General features: G+C 46.9%; 1 protein-coding gene across 1 annotated transcript in view; it reads right to left on the bottom strand.

Moving 5' to 3' along the window:
- PLS3 (plastin 3) overlaps positions 1-23,080 on the bottom strand; it is a gene marked incomplete in the record, with an annotated part of 32,456 nt that extends 9,376 nt beyond the window's left edge. The window contains 3 exon segments of the mRNA XM_036740333.1: positions 3,870-4,033; positions 19,400-19,489; positions 23,029-23,080. Of these exon segments, the coding sequence (XP_036596228.1) occupies positions 3,870-4,033; positions 19,400-19,469 (234 nt within the window).
- Positions 23,081-23,699: the final 619 nt, after the last annotated feature.

Below are 23,699 nucleotides of genomic sequence, written 5' to 3'. Positions count from 1 at the left end.
CAGAAATGGGTGACCCTGAGGGGGTCACTAAAAATTGCCAACAAATACCAATGATCTTCTCAGCTTTGGAGTTTGTTCACAAACTATCCCCCCCCTTCCCCCCACTCCTGTTTTCAGGGGCAAGACTGAGGAGATTGACCTAGAAGACCAGAGGTCCCCCTCCAACTCAAAATCTATGATTCTCTTAATGACCATTTCTAACCCTCCTGTTCTAAGCATGTTGGTTTCACTGTGCCCCTAACCTTGTTCATACAGCAAGTGCTCTAATGAAGTCTCTGGACCCTTCTCGGAATCATATTTTGAAAGACAAAATACATGGGATTACAAAGGAAACCAATCCTACTGAAATATAGTTATCAAAATATTTTTTAAAACCAAAGTCCTGAACCCCGAGTTATTAGGAAAGCACGGACTTGAAGCTGCAAGGGACCTTCTCTCCCCTCAGTTTGCAGATGAGGCACCCCAAAAGGGCAAAGTCCCCTGCCCAAGGTTAGGCGAGTAGTGAAGGCCAAAGGTAAGCTTTCCATTGGACCATAATGCCTCTCCACAGAGGCTCTGACTAAAAATGTGATGTTTAATTCATGGCACCATTGGTTAAATACTAAGATGCTTTGTAAACTCTTATATTTGGGTGCCTGAATTCTCTCCCTTCCCTCACCCACGTCCTCTTCTGCACCACTGAGCCAAACACCAACTTTGTTCGTAACTTGGTTTATGATTAACATCCCTTAGGCAGCAATTCCCATTCTCAATAGATTAAAGCTCTCCCGATGTGGGCATTACCAATTCGTGATACTAATGAACTAGAAGAACGGTGTCCTCAGGAGGTAAAGTGCCACCTCCTCCAGACAGATGGAGGGGGAGTCATCAGCCCCAGATCATGTCTCCTCTTTGCTTTGTCCCAAGCTAAGAATTCCATTTCACTGTGCTCCCTGTTTCAAAGATTTTGACTACTAAGGAAATAAGGTGCTGGACTTGAGGGACAGGAGCCCTGGGTTACAGCCAGCTGCATGACCTGGAGCAAATCATTTCTTTTCCAACTCTGTGTTATCAAAGGTCTCTTCCAGGACTAATATCTTATGAGGTGAATTTGAAAATTTCTCATCAGTTAAAAACCCAAAACATCCTTGATGTCATGGTCAAAAGCCATACGCCTACACCTCCGCCTACTCCTTATCATTTCTCAAAGGCTTTTCACTGATGTGCCGGTACTTCCTCGACAAGAGATGGTTCAAGAATCCTCTGTGCCACTGAGGACATCTTCATCATTTTCTCATTAACAAAACAAGCACACCATGAACATCTTCCTACTAGAGAAATGTTCTTTTTGCTAGATAAACTTGGGGGTTGGAATGTTTTCTCATCAAAGAACGAAACACAGTGTTCAGAACAGCATTCATCTCCTAATTAAACGTGCAATTATGAGGGGGATGCGGTGTGGCCATCAGACATGCAAGCAAGCACTCCAAACTGTCCAACTTACTCATTGCCACAGAACTCAAAACCAAGGGCTTTGAAAAGAACTGGAGGTGGAGATGAAAATGGTGGCAAATTCAGTATTTCGGGAGAAAATGGTAAGAAAGAAACCATTCTAATTATAACATCAGGAAAGGCAAAAATCCTTTGGATACTGAGACTGGCATCACATTCACCACCCCCCACCTCCTCCCCAATTCACCCTGGGGACAATCCTCTTGTTCTGTTTCCTGCTGTGCTTGCTGGGCATTGACAAGGGTGCTATGGCCTAGGGAAGGTGAAATACAAAGCTGGGTATGGAGGAAAGACTGGTCTTTCCTTAAGGAGGTCCCAACTCGAAGGGAAGGGAGTGGGGTGGGAGAAACACTATTGACAAACAGAATCTGGTGAAGTTTAAAGACCTTGGTAAATAATTCACAACAGTATAGGGCCTTTCTCACCTTCCCCTACCAAGAGTAGTGTTCTTTTGACTGTAGAGTTCCTTTATGGCAGGGACCCAGGGACCATGTCTGCTCTCAACATTTTGATGTATCCACGATCTCATGGGTGTGGGCATTCCCTCTACCACTCTAGAACCTAACCCATCTACCCCTTCTCATCCTGAATTATTTTTGCCTGTGTCATCTGGGAAGTCTCTTGAATTGAGTCCACCTAAAATATTGGAGGCCACACCTTTTGCTTCATGGGCACTGGGGTGCAACTCTACATCTGTCTATCCCATAAGGTCCTTTTCTAGTCATACATGCTTGATACCCATGTCTTTTGTTCTTTTCATATAAATTTATTTATTTTCAGTTTTCAACATTCACTTTCACAAGATTTTGAATTCCAAATTTTCTCCCCATCTCTCCTCTCCTCCTACCTCAGGACAGTGCGCATTTTGATTACCCGTTACTCCAATCTGCCCTCCCTTCTATTACCCCTGTACCCACTTCTTGTGCCCAAGTTATCCATTTGTATTCTTCTAAGATGGTTGTCTTCCACATCTGACAATCATAGGATAACATGGGGAAAATACTGAGAAATATTCATGTTAAAGAGATTAGAGAAGACATTATGCAACTCAGCCTAATCTTCCCCTCCCATTCTGTTCATTATCCATTCTCGGTGTCTGTCAACAATAATGTACTGATTCGGTGGCAAAATGGGCTGCCCTCCCAGTGTGTGCCATAATCAGAGCAACATGGTGTTTGCCCGCTTAGGCATCAGCCTCTCTTTCAAATGAATATAGCTTTCACAGAGGTGGGTGTTCCAGGGCTTGGGTGCCCCCAGGACACACTGGGCAGCAGCGTCAACGAGTATCTCCTGGTTTTACCCCTGCTGTAATGGTGACACAACAGATCAGGTGGGGGCAGCTAGGGGAGGATCTTTTCTAGCTTTAAGAACACCATGCACTGGTAAAGATTTCATGGTGATGTCAAAGTCGTTGTGTGGCCCAATTGCTGCTGAAGGCTGGGGAGGGAGAAGGAAAATGACTCAACTTTGATATTTGTACACTTGGAGGATATCTTGAAAATTGATCCCTGACCAGATTCCTTTTGTACATAATGGTTCTCTTCGTGTCACTGCCATTTATTTCCTTACTCAGTCCAGGGGCCTTTTGCCCTTTGGTGAACATATAATAAAGAGATCTTTTCTAGGAAAAGGGGCCTGTAGGGGAGTCCTGTGCAAAGCAAGCCAATGTAGGCAGCACCAACAACTTGCAACTTCAACCCACCAGCCATCTTATAAAGCAATCAAGAAAAAGCAGGAGACTTCAACTTCCAAAGGCAAGAATCACTTGCACTGAAGCGAATGTTCTCTTCTTTTGAGGATCTTTTCTTTGATCTGGTCATACAATAATTAAGTGGCATGTGACAAACCCTATGGGAAGAGTCCCATAAGAAGAGTCTCACTTGACTCCTAATGGCTGAATAAACCGTTGGGGGAAACAGAGAAAGCAGTCAACCTGGGCCTTAGCGAGGGCACTTCCAAAGCCATTTTCACTAGTCCTGATTTACTTAAACATACATTTATGAAATGCCCACTGTGTGCAGAACACCAGGACACTTAGGAGTTGGCTGGAAGGAAGGGGAGAAGTTTAATAATTGTTAAAACTGTAGGGAAAATGGTGCTGGTAAGTCCTACTGGTAAGGTCCAGGTATGGGTGGTATATGTATGTGTAGTTATATTTCCAAGGTAATCCAGAAGTTAAATCAGCTAAGTTTCAGAGCCTGGTGACTCACTGTGAGTAGCATATTTTAGGGATCCCCCATTGGCCCCAGCAGGCAAACAAAGCACTCACTTCCACCAGCATTTGCAGTTGCTAAGGACTTCGTGGAAGGGATAGGGGAATGGATGTATCAATATTGCCCTCACACAAAGAAGCTGGAATGATCAACTAGAGCACTTACCAAAACAAATTCATCGAAACTGATCTTGCCATCTTTATTCTTGTCACCATCGATCATGAGTCTTTGGAGAATTTCTCTTACTTTGTAGCCTGGTAATGGCATGTTTGCTTCCTTGAAAAGCTCATGTAGTTCGTAGTCACAAATGAATCCATTGCTGTTGAGATCTTTATGAAAAATTCAGAGAGAAAAAAAAGGTGGGGGGAACAGGCTTTAGAAACAGTAGGAAGCCTAGGGCATTGTCCTTACTTCGTCACCAGACCTCTGCCAGCTTCTTTTCTTCCTGGTCCTAAGGTAAAGTTACAGTCACTCCAGGGAAAAGTGTGGCCAAAGAAAGGAGAACCTTCATTTTATTTTAACTGGGTTCAAAGAGCAATCTGGAGGGTTTTCTAAGTATTAGGCAAACTGAAAAGCCACTAACATTCAGAAAGAAGCCTCGATGGTGGGCACAGTGGTAGTAATACAGAGTGGTAAGTGGTAGCCTGGATGAATGAATTTGGGAAATGGAAGCATCACAGGGCCAAAGAGTAAGAATTGAAAGAGGCATGAGACAGTCAAAGATCCAGGGCTGTAGCCATCAAGAGAAATGATGACTTACCCAAGGTCACACAGGTGGCCGAGCAGGGCTTGGAACCCAGATTTCACTGGATCATGGGTCTAAAGCAGGAAGGGCAACTCCCTCATGGGGGGAGCACAGAGAGTCCACAGACTATGCCTAAGATCATACGATACATGATCAGAAGATATATCGAGTGGGTAGGTGGCAGAGCCAGGGTGCGAAGCCAGCATTCTCTCTCCTCTCCACTCTTTCTTCTCTAACTAGTCCCTCTAGGAGCATGCACATACTTTTTAGGAGGCAATTCACACAACTGCATAGTTCCATAGTCTTTCCTCCAATAGCCAGACAAGTTTCCTGATTAATCTAGAAAAGACTTCCAAGTGCCCCCAAATTTAAGCAAAGAGGACCTTTGCCTCAGTGAATATTTATTGATTGGGCAAAGGAAGCTAACTCCAGGCCAAAGAGTACTAGATGCAATGGCCAAATGTTTCCAGGATCAGAGAACCAAAAGCCCCCTGTGTACACATCACTGGGATTTTTCCACAGGAAAATCAGTATGGTTCCATTGTTGGGAATATAGCCTAAAAGGGTTATCAAGAATGAAAGAAAAAAGTCTCTGCCTTTCAAGACTGTCCTAGCTCAGTTCCCTGTAACTTAAAAACAAAAACAAAGCCGGAGGCAATCTCAATGTCCCACAATAGGGCCACAGTAGAATGAATGGTGGTACATTAAACTAATGGGCTACTATAAGGCCATTAGGCCCGCCAAGTTGGGGAACAGAAACAAATTGGGGAAGAGCTTGCTGAAGCAACATAAATGCGAGAAAAGCAGATCCACGAGGAAAAGAAGGAAGACAGAGACCACAGAGCCCAGTTCCATTTAATGCCTCCCACTGGCAGCCCAAGGACCTAAAAAGCTGCTGCCCCAGTTTTAGGCCTATTGGTTAAGATTCCAGCAATTTAAGGATGTCATGGCTTGAGCTTTCTGAATGGGAGACCAAGCACTCTGATCCCCCAGGACATGTGCTTCCCCGCCCCCCCCCCCCGGTCAACACGGGTACCCAACAACTGCATTTCAGATATTAGTTTGACATAATCTCTCATCCCTCATGAATGAGGGATACTGATGTCTGAATAAACCTGTCTGGCCAAATTTTGGACTTAAAAAAGAAATACGGTTTGGATCAAAACAAAACTATTCCCAAACATGAAGTCCTGTGCTTGCTGGGGATTTCTAGCTGATGGCCTTTTTCCCTCTGAGTTAGAGAATGAGAGGTACCGTTAGCCTTTCTGATGCATGATATGTCTCAGGGAAGAAGAATTTCCTGACTACACCAAGATTCCTGATGTGGCCCCCCTGGAGAATGTGTGCTGGCTCCAAACAGACGAAGTGAGTCTGCCCACTACAACTGAAGGCTTCTCCAACCGCAGAAACATTGTCTCCTTTTAGCCACTTTCGATGAAAACCTTTGTCATGGGTATTTAGTATTCCCTAACTTCTTAAAGAGCATTAAAAACATCATTTAAATAATTTCTTGACTCTGAATTGGGCCTATACCACGGTCAATACTCAAAGACTGTGTCAGAGCATTCTGCTGGTCTGGGCCCTCCTAAGCCAAGCCTTGTTAGTGCTGCGTAGATGACCTCTAATAAGGTCATTGTGAGGATTCTAAAAGCTGGGCAACATCAAGGCATGTAAATGCAATGGGATATAGTGAAGACAGCTGGCCTCGAAACCAGGAAGACCTGGGTTCAAATCCTGCCTCTGTGACCCTGGGCAAGTGACTGAACCACTCAGTGCTCCCCCTCTTCCTGTTATAGTGGCATGTGATAAGAGCCTCTGAATCCGGATCACAGGCATGGCAGGAGGCTTGAATGCTATGGAGATGCCCGTGATAATTATTAATTATTAACGATGCTTTCCCACCCTGACCTCCCTTGCCCCTCGTCCCCTCTTAAGTTGCTACTTCTAAGGTCTGTGATCTGGGAAACTAGCTAGACAAGTTTGTGAGAAATGCAAGAGTAAATAGGCCTTGAGAAAGAAGCTAAGTACCAGGGCGAGCAGTAGGGCCCCTTGCCCTTCTCCCCCTAGAACTACAGCATCTCCTTAGGCATGAGTGGAGGAGGCCCTCAGCTGATTGGAGTTCTATGAAATGGAACCCTGGGTGATACTGTGGGCCGGGTGGGCTTGCAGATGTGATTTCTTACCCTGGCTGTCACTTGTTGCTGGTGGGATATTAGAAAATCCAAATCACTAGACACCCCAGAGGCTTCTCAAACTCTAACTCATTATCTCTTCCGTACCCCACCCCCAGCCCGCTCCTTACAGTCAGGCCCTCTCCCCTCCCATCCCCCACTCCTGCCCTAATGTAACCTTGGACTGGCTCTTACCCTGTATCCAAATACCTTCCAAGTCTTGTTATTTCTATTTCTACCTCCCCAATCGCTAACAGGTAAACATTTAGAGAGCCCTGGTAACCTTCACCAATCCTGCAAGGGAGCTTTAATTAGGATTTCCATTTAACAGAAGACAAAACATTAGTCTGAGAGAGGTTAAGTGATTTGCTGGGTCTACATATCTAAGTAAGAATCAGAGATGAGATTTGAATTCAGGTCTTCCTAACTCCAAGTCCTAGCAGCTAGGTATCACAGTGGATAAAGTGCTGGGCTGTAGTCACCCTCCTGAGTTCAAATCTGGCCTCAGACACTTCCTAGCTGGGCCACTCTGGGCAAGTCACTTACTCCTGTTTGCCTCAGTTTCCTCATCTATAACATGAGAAGGAAATGACAAACCATCCCAGTATCTTTGCCAGAAAAACCCCAAATGGGGTCACGAAGACCTAACACAACTGAAAAGACTCCAAGTTGAACACTGTCCACTGAGCCAACTCTCTCTCCCATTTGTCTTTTTCTCTGTACTCAAACAGCCACCATCCTAGTGATGACCTCTCACCTAGCCTTCTTAGTACAATGTACTTGTAATGGTGTCTCTGCCTCTAGGCTTTCTCCTCTTCAATCCATCCTCCTCTTTATTTTACGGCTATTTAAGTGAGGAAGGGCTGTGCAAGGTCACCAGCCTCACTTTCTCCTCCAGAGCCATCTGGGTCCAGTGGCCTGATATTCATCAGGATGACTGGAGATGGCCTGGAGACCCTGGGCCTTTTAGGCTAAGGTCTTTTCATGTGCTCATTTAGAGCAAGGTAATGCCCATTCAGTGAATAGGCCTCTTTGAGAAATGAGTCAAGGGATGGCCCCTTTAATACCCCCCCCAAAAAAAAATCAAACTGGGAATGGAAGACCCTCAGGGTTGCTGGCTAAAAGAGAAACAGTCGCTATTTACTAATTACAGTCACTCTGTGCTAGGACGGCAGGAACCAATTGTTGTCCAATCTATGAGCTCCAGAGTGGATTGGGTTTAAGGCTTGGTCTTTGAGAAAGAAATCTAGCCAGTAAACCCCAAGTTAATGAGGCAGCTTTTAGCTAACAAAATGTACCTTCTTTTAGACAGAGCACCCTTGGGTGGAGATAGAGAGAACCTGAAGCAGCAAGTCATGTCATCATTCCCTGGTCCTCTTCAAGAACGAAGGGAAAACTCAACCTGTGAGTACTCTCTGCCTCCTCTTCCCCCCTCTCCTCTCTTCCAGCAGCAATCATCAAAACTACTTGGTATTGGCTAAGAAATAGAGGGTAGATCAGTGGACTAGGTTAGGTACACAAGACGCAGTAGTTAATGACTATAGTAATCTACTGTTTGATAAACCCAAAGACTCCTGCTTCTGGGATAAGAACTCACTATCTGACAAAAACTTCTGGGAAAACTAGAAAATAGTATGGCAGAAGTAGGGCACAGACCAACATCTGACACCATAAACCAAAATAAAGTCCAAATGGGTACATGATGTAGGTATAAAGGCTAATACTATAAACAAATTAGGGGAGCAAGGATTAGTTTATCTGTCAGATTTATGGAGAATGGAAGAATTTATGACCAAACAAGAGATAGAGAACATTATGAAATCCAAAATGGATAATTTTGATTACATTTTGCACAAAGCCAATGCAACCAAGATTAGGAGGGAAGCAGAAAATTGGGAAAGAATTTTTAAAACTAGTGTCTGTGATAAATGCCTCATTTCTAAAATATATAGAGAACTCAGTCAAATTTATAAGAATACAAGTCATTCCCCAATTGATAAATGGTCAAAGGATATGAACAGGCAGTTTTCATAGGAAGAAATTCAAGCTATCTATAGTCATATAAAAATGTTCTAAATCACTATCAATTAGAGAGATGCAAATCAAAACAACTCTGAGGTACCACATCACAACTATCAGATTGGCTAACATGACAAAATGGGAAAATGATAAATGTTGGAGAAGATGTGGGAAAGTTGGAACACTAATGCATTGTTGGTGGAGCTGTAAGCTGATAGCTGATCCAGCCATTCTGGAGAGCAATTTGGAACTATGTCCAAAGGGCTATAAAAACGTGCATACCCTTTGACCCAGCAGTACCACTTCTAGGGTTGTATACCAAAGAGATCATAAAAGTGGGAAAATAATCCACATGTACAAAAATACTGATAGCAGCTCTTTTGTGGTGGCAAAAAACTGGCAATTGAGGGGATGCCCATACATTGAGGAATGGCTGAACAAGTTATGGTATATGAAGGCAATGGAATACTATTGTGCTATAAGAAATGGACTTCAGAAAAACCTTATATGAACTGATGGTGAGTAAAGTGAGCAGAACCAGGAGATCGTACACAGTAACAGTCACAGTGTGTGATGACTGACTTTGACAGACTTAGCCCTTCTCAGCAATACAAGGACCTAAAACAATTCCAAAGGACTCTTGATGGAAAATGCCATCCACATCCAGAGAAGGAACTATGGAGTCAGAATGCAGAGCAAAGCAGACTATTTTTTTTGTTTTGTTTTTCTTTCTCATGGTTTCTCCCATTCGTTTTAATTCTTCTATGCAAAATGACTACAATGTGAAAACGTGTTTAATAGGAATGTACACGTAGAGCCCATATTAGATTGTATGCTGTCTTGGGGAGGAAGTGGGAGAAAATTTAAAACTTATGGAAGTGAATGTTGAAAACTAAAAATAAATTAATAAAAAAGACTAACCTGTGTGTGAACAAACCTAGGGGCTAAATGATAATGGCTCTTATACCAACCTGGGCAGCTGGGAGCATTGGGAAACAAAGCAGGTGCCCTAGGAACCCCCAACAACCAGCCTCAAGGGCTCTGGCCAGGGAGGAATGTTTGGCCAATGTACCTTTGAATGCACTCTCTAGGCCACTGGGGAATGTTTATTGACTGTGCCTTTGAATACACTGGGGGTGGGGGTGGGGAAAGCAGGGGCTGCTAAGGGAAAATGTTGGGAGCTAGGAGCTGGGATTCAGTTGTGCATTCTGATGGGCCAGAGCTGGGTGAGAGTCCCACATTGGTAGGTCTATCTGGCTCAGATGAGGAAACTGAGGCCCAATGAGGGGCTGAAACTGGCCCATGATCACACAGCCGTGAGTGAGCCCAGACTAGAACCCAGCCTTTTGACAGCCACGCTATTACTACTCCACCATGTAACAAGGCAAAGGGTCCTGCCACCTGAGAAGCAAGAGGTTAGGAGAGGATGGCACCATGGCACCAGGCACTGTGCATGTGACTCGCAGCCTCTGCCAGAGACAGGGAAGCCTGAGAGAACACACCTGCCCTCAGTGGTGAGGATGGCTTAACCAAGGCAGCTGGGGGAGTGAGGGAAGACAACAAGAGCTCCTCAGTAGGGTCAGCCTCCAGCCACAGCCTGGGACAATCAAGTACCTTGGGAAAGGAGGCTGTTCAAATGGGGATGGGAAGGCGAGGGCATGACACTCCAAAGTGAGTCCACTGAGCACTGGAAGGTGGAGGGCTTCCACCACCCCAAGACAGACACAGGCCAATGGCTGCTTTATTGTCTTACGGCCATGAAGGGGAGGGGGCGAGGATTCTTCCAAGTTGTGGATCCTTTTGTAGCTGGGAGCCTTTGTGGGCCAAAAGACCTACACAGGAAGGAGGGGCTCCACTTGGAGAGAGCCAAGATCACAGGGGCATGTGGGGCCTGGACGAGTCAAAGCCCTACTGGTTCATTCCAACATTTAGGAAAAACAAAACGGAAAACAGTACCTGCTTTGAATAAGCTTACATTCTACTGAGGCAAGACTAACGACCTGCACGTTTGTATTAAGACCCTGGGAAATTCCTTTACCCTCTTTGGCCAGGCATCAGTTTCCAAGACAGGGCAAGGTAGCCCAGGCTGGGGAAAATGGAGGGCAGCAAAGCTCCCGTGCTGTTCAGCAGTAGGAATAGAGCCCAAGACTGGCCATTACACTTCTAGCTGGGGGAGAAGGGATCTCAAAGAGCTCAATAATATGATCTCTATGGGTCTTCTCAGGTCTGACAGTCTATGAATTTATGATAGAGGGTGCTCAAAAGCTGTATCCAAAATAAAGACAAGACAGAAATCAATACCCAAAGACGGGGTTCAGTATGTACACGAACCTTTGGGAAACACGGTCATTTGGAGAGAGATCCTAAGCTCTCCCAGGCTTCAAACTGGAAGGGGCCTTGAAAGTTATTTAGTCTACACCCCTCATTTTTGAAATGAGGCAAAGGCAAGGCCCAGAGGTTAGGTGATTTAACAAGGGCCCCCAGCACCAGGCTTCCAAATGGCACCACAAGCACCACTGGGTGATGCCCTCATTTTCCAGAGATGTGGAGGAGGGAGATCACTTACCCAAGGTCTTGTCCATTCTCCCTGACCACAACCTCACAAAACATCCTCATGACCTCCCGCTGGGCTCTGGCCCCTGGCCCCAGGGCCTCTGGCTCTACATCCAGTGCCCTTTCCCCCAGATTAGGATCCCAGGAAACAAATGTAACTAATATAGGCTAAATGGAAAACTGGCATGTGACTAATGCTGAATGTCGGGAGCTCTGGGTAGGTAGGGAGGGAGAGAGAGAGAAAATGACGTTCTTATTCTCCAACACTGATGGTGGTTGGAGGGCAAATGAAGGAAGAGCATTACTGAACCTCCGTCATTAAATAATAGAAAATTTGGCACTGGGATCAAGACAGAAATGATGAACTTAAGACAGAGACATCCATTTTGGGACATGGTGATTGTGGAAATTTGCATGTCTATGTCAGCCATTTGGTTGGGGGTCAGTGGGAGGGACAGATTATAAATGTGCGCTTGGCATGCAGCACCTAGCCCAGGGCTGGGCTGAACAAGAGCTGGTCAACATAGTCATGGGGAATTGGGATTACACCGTTCTGGATTAGAAGAATATGCCACTGGGATGAGGTGGGAAGTTCAGGTTTGGCGAGAGGTCACATGACAGCTTTCTTAGAACCCTCAAGAAGAGAAACAGACTGGAGAGCAAGGACTAGGAAGCATGTGTGGCCAAGAGTGATTAACTACTAAGCCAAGGTACAGTGCAAAGCAAGGGACGTGGAGGCAGAAGAATTGGCTTCCACCTCCAACTATGTATGGCACTGACTAGCTATGTGATCTTGGAAAAGCTGCTGTCCCTCTCTGACTCAGTTTCCTCCTCGGTAAATGCAGATAATACATGCACTACCCCTTGCCATGTTTCTTCGGAAGGAGCACTTGTTCTTCTATCAAAGGATCTTGAGCCAAGTCCCAGCCCCTTACCACCTCTAGGACTCTGGACAAGTTCCCCCTCCTCCTCTCTGAGCCTCAGTTTCCCGGTCTGCAAATGGAGGCAGGTGGCCTAGATGATCTAAGCATCCTGATTTCCCTAAGGTTGCAGGGAAAGCATGAGAGACTCCATGTCTCTTATTAGCACAGTGAGTCCAACCAATCTTCCTGGACCCAGTTCCATGCTCTCCCAATGGTTTGGTGGATTTTTTTGGTCCCTACCTCTGATTTCTTTGGCAGAAGGAACTCCTGATGTGGTGCAGGTCAGCAACTAGTCTCTAATGGTAGAGTGGATTACTAAAAGGGGGTGGGATGAGGGTGAGCACCCAGCCAACTGCACTTCTCATTTCTCTGCAGTTCTGAGAGTGCCACCGCATCAAAGGGCCAAAATAATACCTCAAATGCGCGTGCGCGCTCGCACACACACACGCCCATTCCCAGAGGAAGGGAGAAACATTTCTATAGTCCCCATGATGTGCCAGGCACTTTTTACATGTATGATCTCATTGGATTCCCACAAACCAATATGGTCCCACCCCCTGGGAATGACTACATTACTTGGTCAAGCCAATGTTCCTCAAGGTCCCAGGTGGAAATGGTGACTGGCCACAGGGTCTCAGAAAGCTTTACTTCCTGGAGAAAAAGCGAGCTTGTGTTTGATCCCCAGGAAGAGATTTAGCAGCTTCACTATCTAAAGACTAACCTACAGGATCCCTTCATCAGGTCATCTTGGCTTCTAGGAGGGGAATGATCTCCCCAAACCTTAGCTGCCAATGCACTGAAAAGAAAAGCCCCCTGGTTCCCATGCCTTTCTTGGGCAGAACAGAATACCACTATCTGCCCATCTGTTCCTTCTAGAATTCAGTAATGCTTGGCCATTTCCAAGGTGCTGCTACTGGCAGCTGTTCATGCCTGTCACACCCATCTGTGCCTGAGAGCCTGTAGCTCCTAACTGGCCTTCTGAAGGGGCAATCAAGCCTTCCCTGGAGCTCTGAGCATCTATTTTGGGGAGGAAATGGTTTCTATTTCAAAGAAGAGGCTGCAAAATGGCTAACAATTAACTTAAAAAAATAAAACCCTCCAGCTGGCAAAGTACTGGAAGGAAAGGTCTGCCATTTTTTTTAAAACTTTGATGCTACTCTACTTCCTTTCCAGAAACACCTCCCAGCATCCCCCTCCACCCCAGACTGTGGCAGAGGCCCAGTCTACGTTGAAAAGACAAGAAAAGGGGCAGAGCCCTAGAAGTTCCACCTGATCACTGACACAAAAGGTACATGTGATGGTCAGATCTCCTTAGAAGCCCATGGCCAGGTTCTGATAGATCCAACGTTACTAAGGGACCAAACAAGCCCTGAACACTTGGAATGCACAAGGGAAGCATTGTAGTGTGGAAGGGAAAGTGGTGGACCTAAGTCAAGGTCATGGGCTCTAACCTGGACTTGGTCACCTACCATGTGAGTGACTTCAGGAAACCCCTTGAGCTCTTTGGCCTGTTTCCTCCTCTATAAAGTGAGAGGAGTTGGATTAGTGGTTTCTGAAGGCCCTTATGCCTCTGAATCTGCAGTCCTACATGTCTCTGTTCCCTAAGATCTCTTCCTCCTCTATGATCCTACGAGCCTCTGAAATGAAAAAGGGCAAGTTTCCTCTTCTCCCTGGCTCTTGCCACATCTGCACAATGTTCCTGTTGACACTCTAGGAAGAAGGGGGACCTCTGAGCATGTAAGGCTTGTCACTTAGACCACTTTAGTGTCAAAAGAGCAAGGTAAGTATCTAACTACCCGAGAGGCAGCCTAACAGAGCAAAAAAAAAAAAAAGAGATCTGGAGTCGGCAAGTCTGGAGTTGAGTTCTGACTGCCACTGACTAGCACTTGCCCTTTGTCCTCAGATTTCTCTTCTTTAAAATGAAGGCCAGACTAGATGGCCTCTAGAGTCCCCATCTGCTTGAAAGTTAGGGTCTGCCCTGGCAGGATGAAGCCCGCAGGAGTGCTGTGAAACAAAGACAGGCCTTGTCTGGGGACTAGAACATGGCCCCTAGGAAAAGAGAGCTCCCCGGCACTAAGGTCACACCAGCCTAGGCAGTCAAGTGTTTGCCTGAGGAAAAAATCTTATTCTGATTTTTTTTTCTCAATCCTCCCCAAGTAACTGAGGCACTGTCACTCCTTCCCAATTCAAAGACCCCCGGGGAGGCACTCCCATGACAGAGGCATCATGGCCATGGCTCTCACTTCTGCATTCATCCAGAGGCCCAGCTTTTCTCAACCAACTCCTCCTTTTTCCTTCCTTTCTTTTTCCCTCCCAGAAACAGCTGCATTTTTACATCTGCTTTTTGTTTCCAAGTAAATCTCATTATGCCCTTTATTCGAAGTAATTGTTTAAATGCCAGTTCACTCCCCAACACCCCACAAGTAAATAAGCCGAGTCTCCAGCCATGCCCTCGCCCGCCGTTTGGAGCCTTAAAAGGAAATGGTGTGTTTTTTCCTCCCTCCCCTTGCATCCTGTAATTTAAGCTATTTTAAGTACTTGTCTGGAGAGAGCAGGGACAGAACTCCAGCACTTTAGATTCTAGCTGCTGCCTGCCACTGCTCAGGCCAGGGGGCGCAGGCGGGCCAGGGGAGCCCCGGAAAAAATGGGGGGCTCTGAGTCTGCCTTGGATACATCTAAGGGCAAGAACAGAAATCAGTGAGGAAGCTGGGGGCTTGAGAACAAGGAAATGCACAAATACCTCAGGCCTTCAACTCAGTCGTTTGCTTCCAGCAGCATTTCTTGCTCTGATTTTTTATGGACTGAGCTTGAAAATGCACATGGGAGACGTGTCAAGCTGACTGAACAGCCCCACAAGCTCCTGGATTTCCCAGAAGGAGCACAGGAGTCACCGGTTTGAAAGATTTTGCCAAATGATGACTGTGCAGCAGAACAGAGCATGCCCTCCATCTCTCCAGTCAGTGAAATGAGCCGAGCCTTCCTTGGGCACGAGGCTTTAGGAAAGGCAGTGGCTAAATACCTCCAGATGCTTAGCTGGACCCAAGGTTTTGGCTTTTCACAGTCTCCGCCTCCAACAAACAGAAGGGGCAGCTCAGTGATTCCCAGCTGAGGACAGACTAGGGCCTCCTGGCCCGCTGCAGGCCTGGGTCCTGCGGTGAAGTCCCCCCAAAACATCGGGCAAGAGCAGAAGGCTGAATGCCAGCAGACAAGCAGGCAGTTCCTATATTCAGAGGGGCTGAGTTTGAGGGACTCTCTCTTCCTTCCCCAAACCCAGACACATAAAAGCCTAGGAGTGAATGGGAGGGGTAAAGGCATGAGAAAAAACCACCTCCATGCACATGGCCTCCTAGTACCCTCACCACCCACCAACTCCCCAAACAACTCTGCCAGCTCACTAAGGAGGCTTATTTCCAATCACCTGGCAGGTGACTTGCCTAGGCTAATAAAAGAGTCCTACATAGCCCCACAGTCTGCAGAGATTTTATCTAATGGGAAACAGCATAAAATAGACCTTCCTGGAATAGAGACACCAAAAAACCCAAACAGGACAAGGGCCTAGACCTGAGAAGAGCCCCAGGAAGTGATCCTGAGCATGATCAGGTTGTCCAATGTAACCATCCCCCACAAGAAAAACCTTTGAAATTGAGTATGATTTCCATGCAGAGTTATGTGAAACAGGTTATTTAAGACGAGAGAACATCAGTGCCAGAAAGCACCTTAAGGACCATCTACTCCCACCTTTTTCTTTTACATGTTGAGGGGTAACTGAAACCCAGGTCTCTTTCTATTACAAAGTGTTGTCAAACTCAAGTAGAAACTGTACCCCATGCTGACCTTTCCCAGCTAGGTGTTAGTCTGCTTTGGGCTGCGTGCTCACTTCCTTTCTCTGGGAAGGAGATGTGGGTTAAGTAGGGAGGGATGGACTCCAAGACAAAAAGTCCTGAGTTCAAGACGCAGATCTTTAAGATGCTACGTTGCAGACCAGTTGCCCATCCGCATTGGTAGAGGTAAGTTTCCTTACCCAAAGTTCACTATGCCAATGAGATCTTGGGTCCAGTCCAAATAACAAGGAAGCTCGATGGGGCTCCTGAGGCACTAACTCAAAGAAGCTGAGCTGTCCCCAAGGGGGTGGACAAAAGGAAAGCTCAGTCCCAAGGTGAGAGTGATTCCTAGGAAAGACAGACTCCAATGGCAAGACAGGATAATGGCATGAAGTGCAGAGATGGTGTGTCACAGCTTAGAAGTGAATGACAAAGCGTTCTAACACTTTGCACATTGAAATGAAGCAGAATCAGATTGGAGATAGAAGGAACTTTAGATGGCGTCTGGTACAATGCCACCCCCCCCACCACCACCACTGTTTTTGTGTTTAACATTTTTATTGAAGGTTTTGAGTTCCCTCACCATGGTGGGGCCTTGCTGCTATGAACAGTCGGCTCACTGGCCTAGGGGGCTGCTGCTTTGCCTGAGGGCTGGGCCTCACTGGTGGATTGTCCAAGGCTTGGTGCAGGCCCCCTGCTGTGAGGTTGGCTGCTGCTGCTCTTGGCCCTGGCTCCCTCCCACCCCAGTGGGACAGACCTTACCTGCCATGCCACTACACTGCTTCCCTGCTCCTAGATCAATTCCAAGGTGGTTTTCTAGTTGTTTGGAGGGGACTTTGGGAGGGCTTCGGAGGGTTCCTTCCTCTGCCCACCATCTTGGCAATGGAAGTCACCCTTCCCCATTTTTCAGAGGAAGAAACTGAGGCCCAGAGTAGTAAAATGACTACAGAAGCAGTAAGGCGTTCAGACCCAGGCCCTGCTCTTCCCATTAGGTCCTAAGCAAATTGAATTGATTATATGGATGGTCAATGTCAGGTTCTTGATAAAAAGACTTAATTTCTTAAAAAAGGGCACCCATGTTAGATTGGTTAACCAATTGAACATGGCCTATTACTAGACAGTAAAAACATTTTTTAATCTCACATTGAGATTTTTGTTCAATGTCATACCTGTCCTAGTGGGGAAATGAAGGAACAGAAGGTATTCTCCCCATGGAGAACAAAAAAGACGACCATCCTGGTCAGGAAAAGAAATTTGAGTTTTGACTTTGAGAAGTTTTCACTAAATGAGGGTTTCCCATCCCACCTCTGATGTCCACCTAACAGCTTTGGAGCCACCACCAGGACAAAGCCCATAGACCGAGGCAGTGAGTGCCTGTGAGGACAGGCCCAAATCCCTGCAGTTGTGCCAAAGGCTGGCTATCTATTATTCCACAAGGCCACAATTCCCAGGCAACCTAAAGATTCTCCTGGTCAAATTTATCAAAGGCCAGTGGACAGACCTCACCTAGACTCTCCTAGGCTAAGTTTGAAGAACATTTAACTCTCTTGGAGTCAAATCAAACGAAGGTCCCCTGTGTAGCTCCTCTGGGGTTAGCTGTGCACTAACTATATTCTGGGCTTGTCAGCATCAGTGCAAGACAAGAGATGATCTGAGGAGTTACACCACCCAGTGAGGTGGAAATTGATTGTGAGGTCCTAATAAAAGAGAAATCTAGACGAAAGCCTGGCGTGAAACACAACTTAGACCTGCCCAGGATGTCGAGGAACTCCTTCATCCCAGATGGACAGCTGAAAGGGCCTTAGGAGTCCAAATCTCTCCTGCTTACATGGCCCCAAGGCCATTCAGTCAAGGAGTACTTCCTAACTGCTCACTCTGTACCATAAGGGAGCACCCAGTCTAACAGGGTCGGGCACATATATCCCCTGGCTCTGACTCATCATCTGCTTTATTTACAAAACCTCCCCCAAGATGGCTCTTCATGAGCGAGTCCCAAAGGTTTTCCTTAAGCCTCCATTGCCTGGCATCTCTAAAGGCTCTAAAGGGAAGGCCCATTTCTGTCCTTCAGGCAGATGAGTGCTTTTACTGGAAAAACAAATATTTCTTACATTTCCTCCTGGTTCTACCAACTTAAGATCTTCATGACTTTGTCAAAGTCACTTAACCTGGGATAACAATAGTCCCTGCCTCATGGGGTACAGGGTTGTTAGGAGACTCCAGTTAGACAGTGTACACAAAGCACTTGGCAGACCCACTGGGATCATTCTTACCCTTCCGGCCAAGGTCTGCTTCCTGTGACACAATGAAAAGGCTCCCTCGATTCCAGTGGTGGAAGCCCAGATAGAGCAGCCTCTAAGGAGGCTAGGAAAGGAAGAGGTGAGCATGCAGTGCAACCACTCTGATGGCGAAGAGATGGAGGGAAGGATGAAAGACAGGCTCACTACTCAGCACTTCTCTGGTCTCTTCCATAGCAAATCCAGACAAGGAGCTTCTTCGGCAGGGGGCGGGGGGAGCCTCCAGCCAAATGGAGTTTGGAACCTCTTAGAATGGTGCCTGATGCCAAGCTAATCATTTGGCCAAAAAAAGCCTTAGATTCCAAAGAGAGAGAAAAGAGCTAGAATGATCAGTGGACAATCCAGCAGCGGACTACTGGTCTTTCTTTCCAAGGGATGTCACTGTTACTAAAGACTGGAAGCAGAGACACCAATGTGTTCATGTTTACCCTGATAACTAGAGGCCGTAGGGAGTCACTAAAGGTTTTGGGGATCTTTTTTAAATACCAGAATTTATATATATATATAATGCTTTACAAATATTATCTCATTTAAAATCCACAGCCCAGGGAAAGTTTGTTATCACACAGCTTCAAGGTTGGGGCACCACAGAGCTCAGAACCTGGAGTCAGGAAGATCCAAATTCCATTCCAGCTTCAGACACTTACTAGGTGTGTGACCCTAGGCAAGTAACTGAACCTGTTTGCCTCCGTTTCCTTATCCATAAAATAGTGATCGTAATGGCACCCATCTTGCAGGGTTGTTGTGAGAATCAACTGAGATAAGTATACAGTGCTTAGCACAGTTCCTGGTACCTAGTAGGTGCTTTATGTCCCTGGGAGGTAGGTGCTATTGTGCTCTCTCCATTAAGCTGCCTAGATAAATGAAAAGGGTCAGATCTGTTCCTTAGCAGGATGAACTTGGTTGCTGTGGGAAGGGGGAAAAATGGAGGCAGGGAGGCCACTTAGAAGTCTTAGGCAGAGAGGTGGTCAGTCTCTGAACTAGGGCGGAGAGAAGAGGACACAGAGAGAAAAAACAAGCCTCAGCGAGCCAGTAGCGATGGGGGTGCGGGAAGAATCAACACCCCCAGACTTGCTTGGATGAAACTTTTGTTCCCCTCTTTTACAGTCCAGTTGCCCTAGGTGCCCCAGCTGTTTCTATACTGAACCATATTTCCCAGAATAACTCACCAACTTTTGCAAAGGCCTCCCTCAGTTCTTCAAGCTCATCTTTGGAAATCTGTTGCGTGGAACTAGCCATCTCATCAACCGAGAAAGAATCTGCAGAGAAATCACAAAGCTCCAAATGTAGTCATCTGCCGGCTTGGTTTGCTTCGGGTTTTGTTTGTTGGTTTTTTCACTCGCCAAAGTATCGGCTCAGGTTCCTGTGACATTGGAGGCTTGGAAAGGAGCTCTGCCACCACAAGCCTGGGATGGCAATTTTATAAGGATTATTATCCCCAGTCAAGTGACTAGCCCAGGATCCTGAAGCTGGTAAGGAGCAGAGGCCAGATTGGCCCTTGGGCCTCCCTCTCACACACCCTGCTCAATTGCAACCATTCTAGGAGGCCTTTGCTGAGGCCACCTTGTCCCTCATCAGGCCCCATTAATGCTTGGTGAGAGGGAGCGTGGCATCATGCAATGAGGGGCAAACTGCAGAACAAAGCTGGCCTTGACTGAGCTGGGTGACGCTGGGCATATCTTCACCTAGAAAATGGGGAAAATGCTTGCACTATCTTTCTCATAGGGAGGAAAGCACTTTGTAACTGAAAAGTACTATTTATTAAGCATCTGCTCTGAGCAAGGCATTGTGCCAAGGGCTGGAATAGAGCCAAAGGGGGCAGCTAGGTAGCACAGTGCTGGGCCTGGAGGTGGGAAGACTCATCTGCCTGAATTTAAATCTGGCCTCAAGACACTTCCCAGCTGTGTGACTCTGGGCAAATCACTTATGCCTGTTTGCCTCAGTTTCCTTGTCTGTAAAATGAGCTAGAGCAGGAAATAGCAAACTGCTCCAGTATCTTTGCCAAGAAAATCCCAAATGGGGTCACAAAGAGTCAGACACAACTGGAATAACTGAACAACAAATATATGCCATACCAAATGGTACACTCTCTGAAGGCAGGGATTCTGTCTTAGCATCTCCTTCCGCCAGAACCCTTGTTGGACTACACCAACCTCTCTCTCAATGACCATAGATGAAACATGTTCACTTGTTTGCACTTGCTCTCTCTCTCTCTCTCTCTCTCTCACACACACACAGTCTGAATCTGATGGCAAAATATTACCACCTCCAAGAGGATAAAAGGTCCTTGTCTTCACAAGGACGATGATGCCAATAGGGGAGGGGGCCCTTCATGTGTAAAGGGGCCATGACAGTGTTCCATGGCTAACAATACCAGATAGACCAGAGGTGCCCTTAATCCTTGTGCTCAGTTGCATGTGCCAGAGTGACTCACGCATCATGATCTCATTTGTTCCACTGAGCCACATTTAATTGTTCACCTTTAAAATATTCTCTTTCTAATAGCAAACTGCCAACTCTCAATGGCTTACTAATGGGGGTGGGGTAGGGAAAGGGGTGACAATAGACAGGTCATTGCTCACCAGCTTTGGAATGCAGTGAGAAGCCTCCCCACCCCACGCCCCACCCCCCCCCACACACTCAGTTCCTTCCTTCGAGGCCCTACTATGTCCAAACTGGACCCTACTCTTGGGCATCCTCCTTGGTCAAAGGGTGAAGGGTTCCTGTGACACCAGAGATAAGCCTGAAATGGAAATCTGGTCTTTAGACAATTGGGGTATTTTAAGTCAACAAGGATTACTAAGTGCCAAGGTAGGTGCCATGCTCTATGCTAAGTGCTAGGGATATACAGATACTGGTCCCTCCTTTTGAGGGGTTCCCAGTCTAATAGAGGAGACTATGTACAAACAACCTTGTGCAAACCAGATCTGTTCAACTGAAACACAAACGCAGAGGGCAGTAGAAAGAGCCAGAAATTGGGAGTCCTGAGAGCCCTGTTGGTTATTCCCCTGAATGACCCTGGTTTAGGAAGCTGTAAAATTCAAGCGGTGGATGGCCTAGATCAGCAGTGTGACACTTGGGCTGCTAGAGCCAGTATCAGATGAAAATGTTTGACAAAATAAAAATATGATACGCAACCTGGATAATGTGATTTTTTTTTGTTTCCAAAGTCAATATTCCCCTCCCCATCAGCTCTGAATCTATGGGCCTATGACCAAAAGGCTCTGAGAAACAACCTGGCAGTGACACCAGCTAGATGTTCCTGGCATCAGCGAGGCCTGGGTTCTGCCCCTGCCGTGTAGCTAAGTACCCCAGGCAGCTACCAGTGTGCAGGGGTGGGGGTGGGCGGTGCCTCTCCATCTGGGGTCCAGCCCCACCCTCCCAGAAAGCAGGCTCTGACTATGTGGAGGGCTGGCCTTAAAGCCTGAAGGCTTTACCACTTTTTCTCCTCAGAAGAGTAGAAGCAGGGGCAGCTAGGTGGTGCAGTGAGTAAAGCACCGGCCCTGGAGTCAGGAGGACCTGAGTTCAAATCCAGCCTCAGACACTTGACACACGTGTTAGCTGTGTGACCTTGGGCAAGTCACTTAACCCCAATTGCCCTGCCTTTCCCCCCTCAAAAAAAAAAAAAAGAAGAGTAGAAGTTGCCAGGTGGCAAATATAACCTTGATATGAGAAATGTCCTTTGAGGACGAGCAGTATGCCCTGTGCTGCCTCCAGAGCCAGGAGATTCTCAGTGGAAGGTACCAAGTGTGCTGTAGCCTGGGGCTCAGACTCCCTCCAGGCCACTACCCCTCCAGCCCTTTCCTTCCACAGATGCTGAGTGGATGGAGCCTGCCTTCCTCATTCTGGCCCTCACCTACATCTGAAAATGGCATGAGCATTCCAAACACCTTCGGAAGTGGCACAACTAGGGAATGGGGAAGGTTTTCAGGTATGCTACCTAACCTGTCACTTGGCTTAAATTTGCATCAAAAGTAAATCAGCGTTGAGATAATAAATATTTTCAAGTGTTAGGTTGGAGCGCCACAGTGCGGAGAGCTCAGTGCCTCCTGGGACAATGTCTTCCCCACCTGCAGAGGTTCCCTAATTTCCCATAATCACCAGTGGCCATCATCACACCACAGACTGTAATTAGACCAAGAGAGGACTGTCCCTCACCCCAGAACTACAGAGGGCACCTTGTTCTTGGCCATTCTGGATAATTCGGCCCTGAACAAACAGCTGCCCTGAGGATTAAGGACCTGTAGGAAGCTCCTGATGAGGCATTATGTGGAATTCGATGGGCTATAGTAGAGGCCTGATCCCTTGAGGCCCCATTCCACAAGGGGACCATCTGGGTCAGCCAGTCAGCACTCATATATGAAGTGTGTACTAGCTTGAGGCTGAGCTCTGTATTTAAGTGCCAGGGTTACAAAGAAAAGGCCAGGAAGCCCCTCCCTTCAAGAAGCTCCCAGAAAAGGGCATTTCCTTCAACAAAGCCTTAGAGAAAAGACAGCCCACAACCAGAGAGGCCTCACAGCTGGTTAAATAATGGCAGGGCCACACACACATAAGATGACGAAACTGTTGTTAGTTATGAGTGAACAGGCTGTTGGCTTCAGAGTCAGGCCTCAAAGCCTGCCTCTAATATTAAAAATAAAAACTGTGTGACCATAGGCATCACACACAGCTTCTCTGGGCTGCCATTTGGAAGGACCTATGATACTGTGAGAGGCAACATCTCTGGGCTTCAGCAACTAAAATCCAGATCAGAAAGATGCCAACCCCAGGGTTCTTGACCCGTTGAAAAAGCACTTACCTTTTTTCTCCAGAAGCAGCTGAGAACCAGGATGAGCCTTCAGGGTAATCCCAGGACCTAAAAGGTAAAGAAAGAGAACCGCTAAGAGGGAGGGGCTCAGATTTCACTATATCCAAGTCTAGAGCCTTCTGACTTCAGGAACCACAGGATCAGCTGCTTCAGGCCGCTGTCAGGGGGCAGGGTGGGGTGTGCACACAGTAGGCCCCTCCTTCCCCACAGTCACAGTGGCCGGAGGGGGCACTCACTGCTCAGCACTGGGGCCTCACCAAGCTCCCCTGCATCAAAAGATTGCTAGAATTCTTCCAACCCAACTAGGAACCACGATTACATGTCCAACCCCTAAACACAGCCCAGAATTCCTATGAAAGGAAGCACCGAAAAAGTTCTATCCCCTCCCCCCAAAAAACCCCAAAGCCAAAGCCCCCTTTTCTCTGGCTATAACACTCAGGATTGGGCTTGACGAAACCCAGAGGCGAGGAAGCGCCGATGATGGTGCCTGGCGAGTGAGACTTTACTGCTGTGGGCTCCTGGGAGTCACTCGAGGTCACAAAGAATGCTACCAACTGCCAGAAAGGGGCCTTCCAAGTGCTGAGCCCAAATTCCCTGTTGGTGAAATGAGAACCTTAGCTGAGATTGGCATGCTACAGTAAAGCTGACAAACACTCTCCCTG

Source organism: Trichosurus vulpecula, chromosome X (genome assembly GCF_011100635.1).
Source record: "Trichosurus vulpecula isolate mTriVul1 chromosome X, mTriVul1.pri, whole genome shotgun sequence".
Taxonomy (NCBI): Eukaryota; Metazoa; Chordata; class Mammalia; order Diprotodontia; family Phalangeridae; genus Trichosurus; species Trichosurus vulpecula.
The sequence above is the reverse complement of the archived record's forward strand: the minus strand, read 5'-3'. Positions and strand labels throughout refer to the sequence as shown.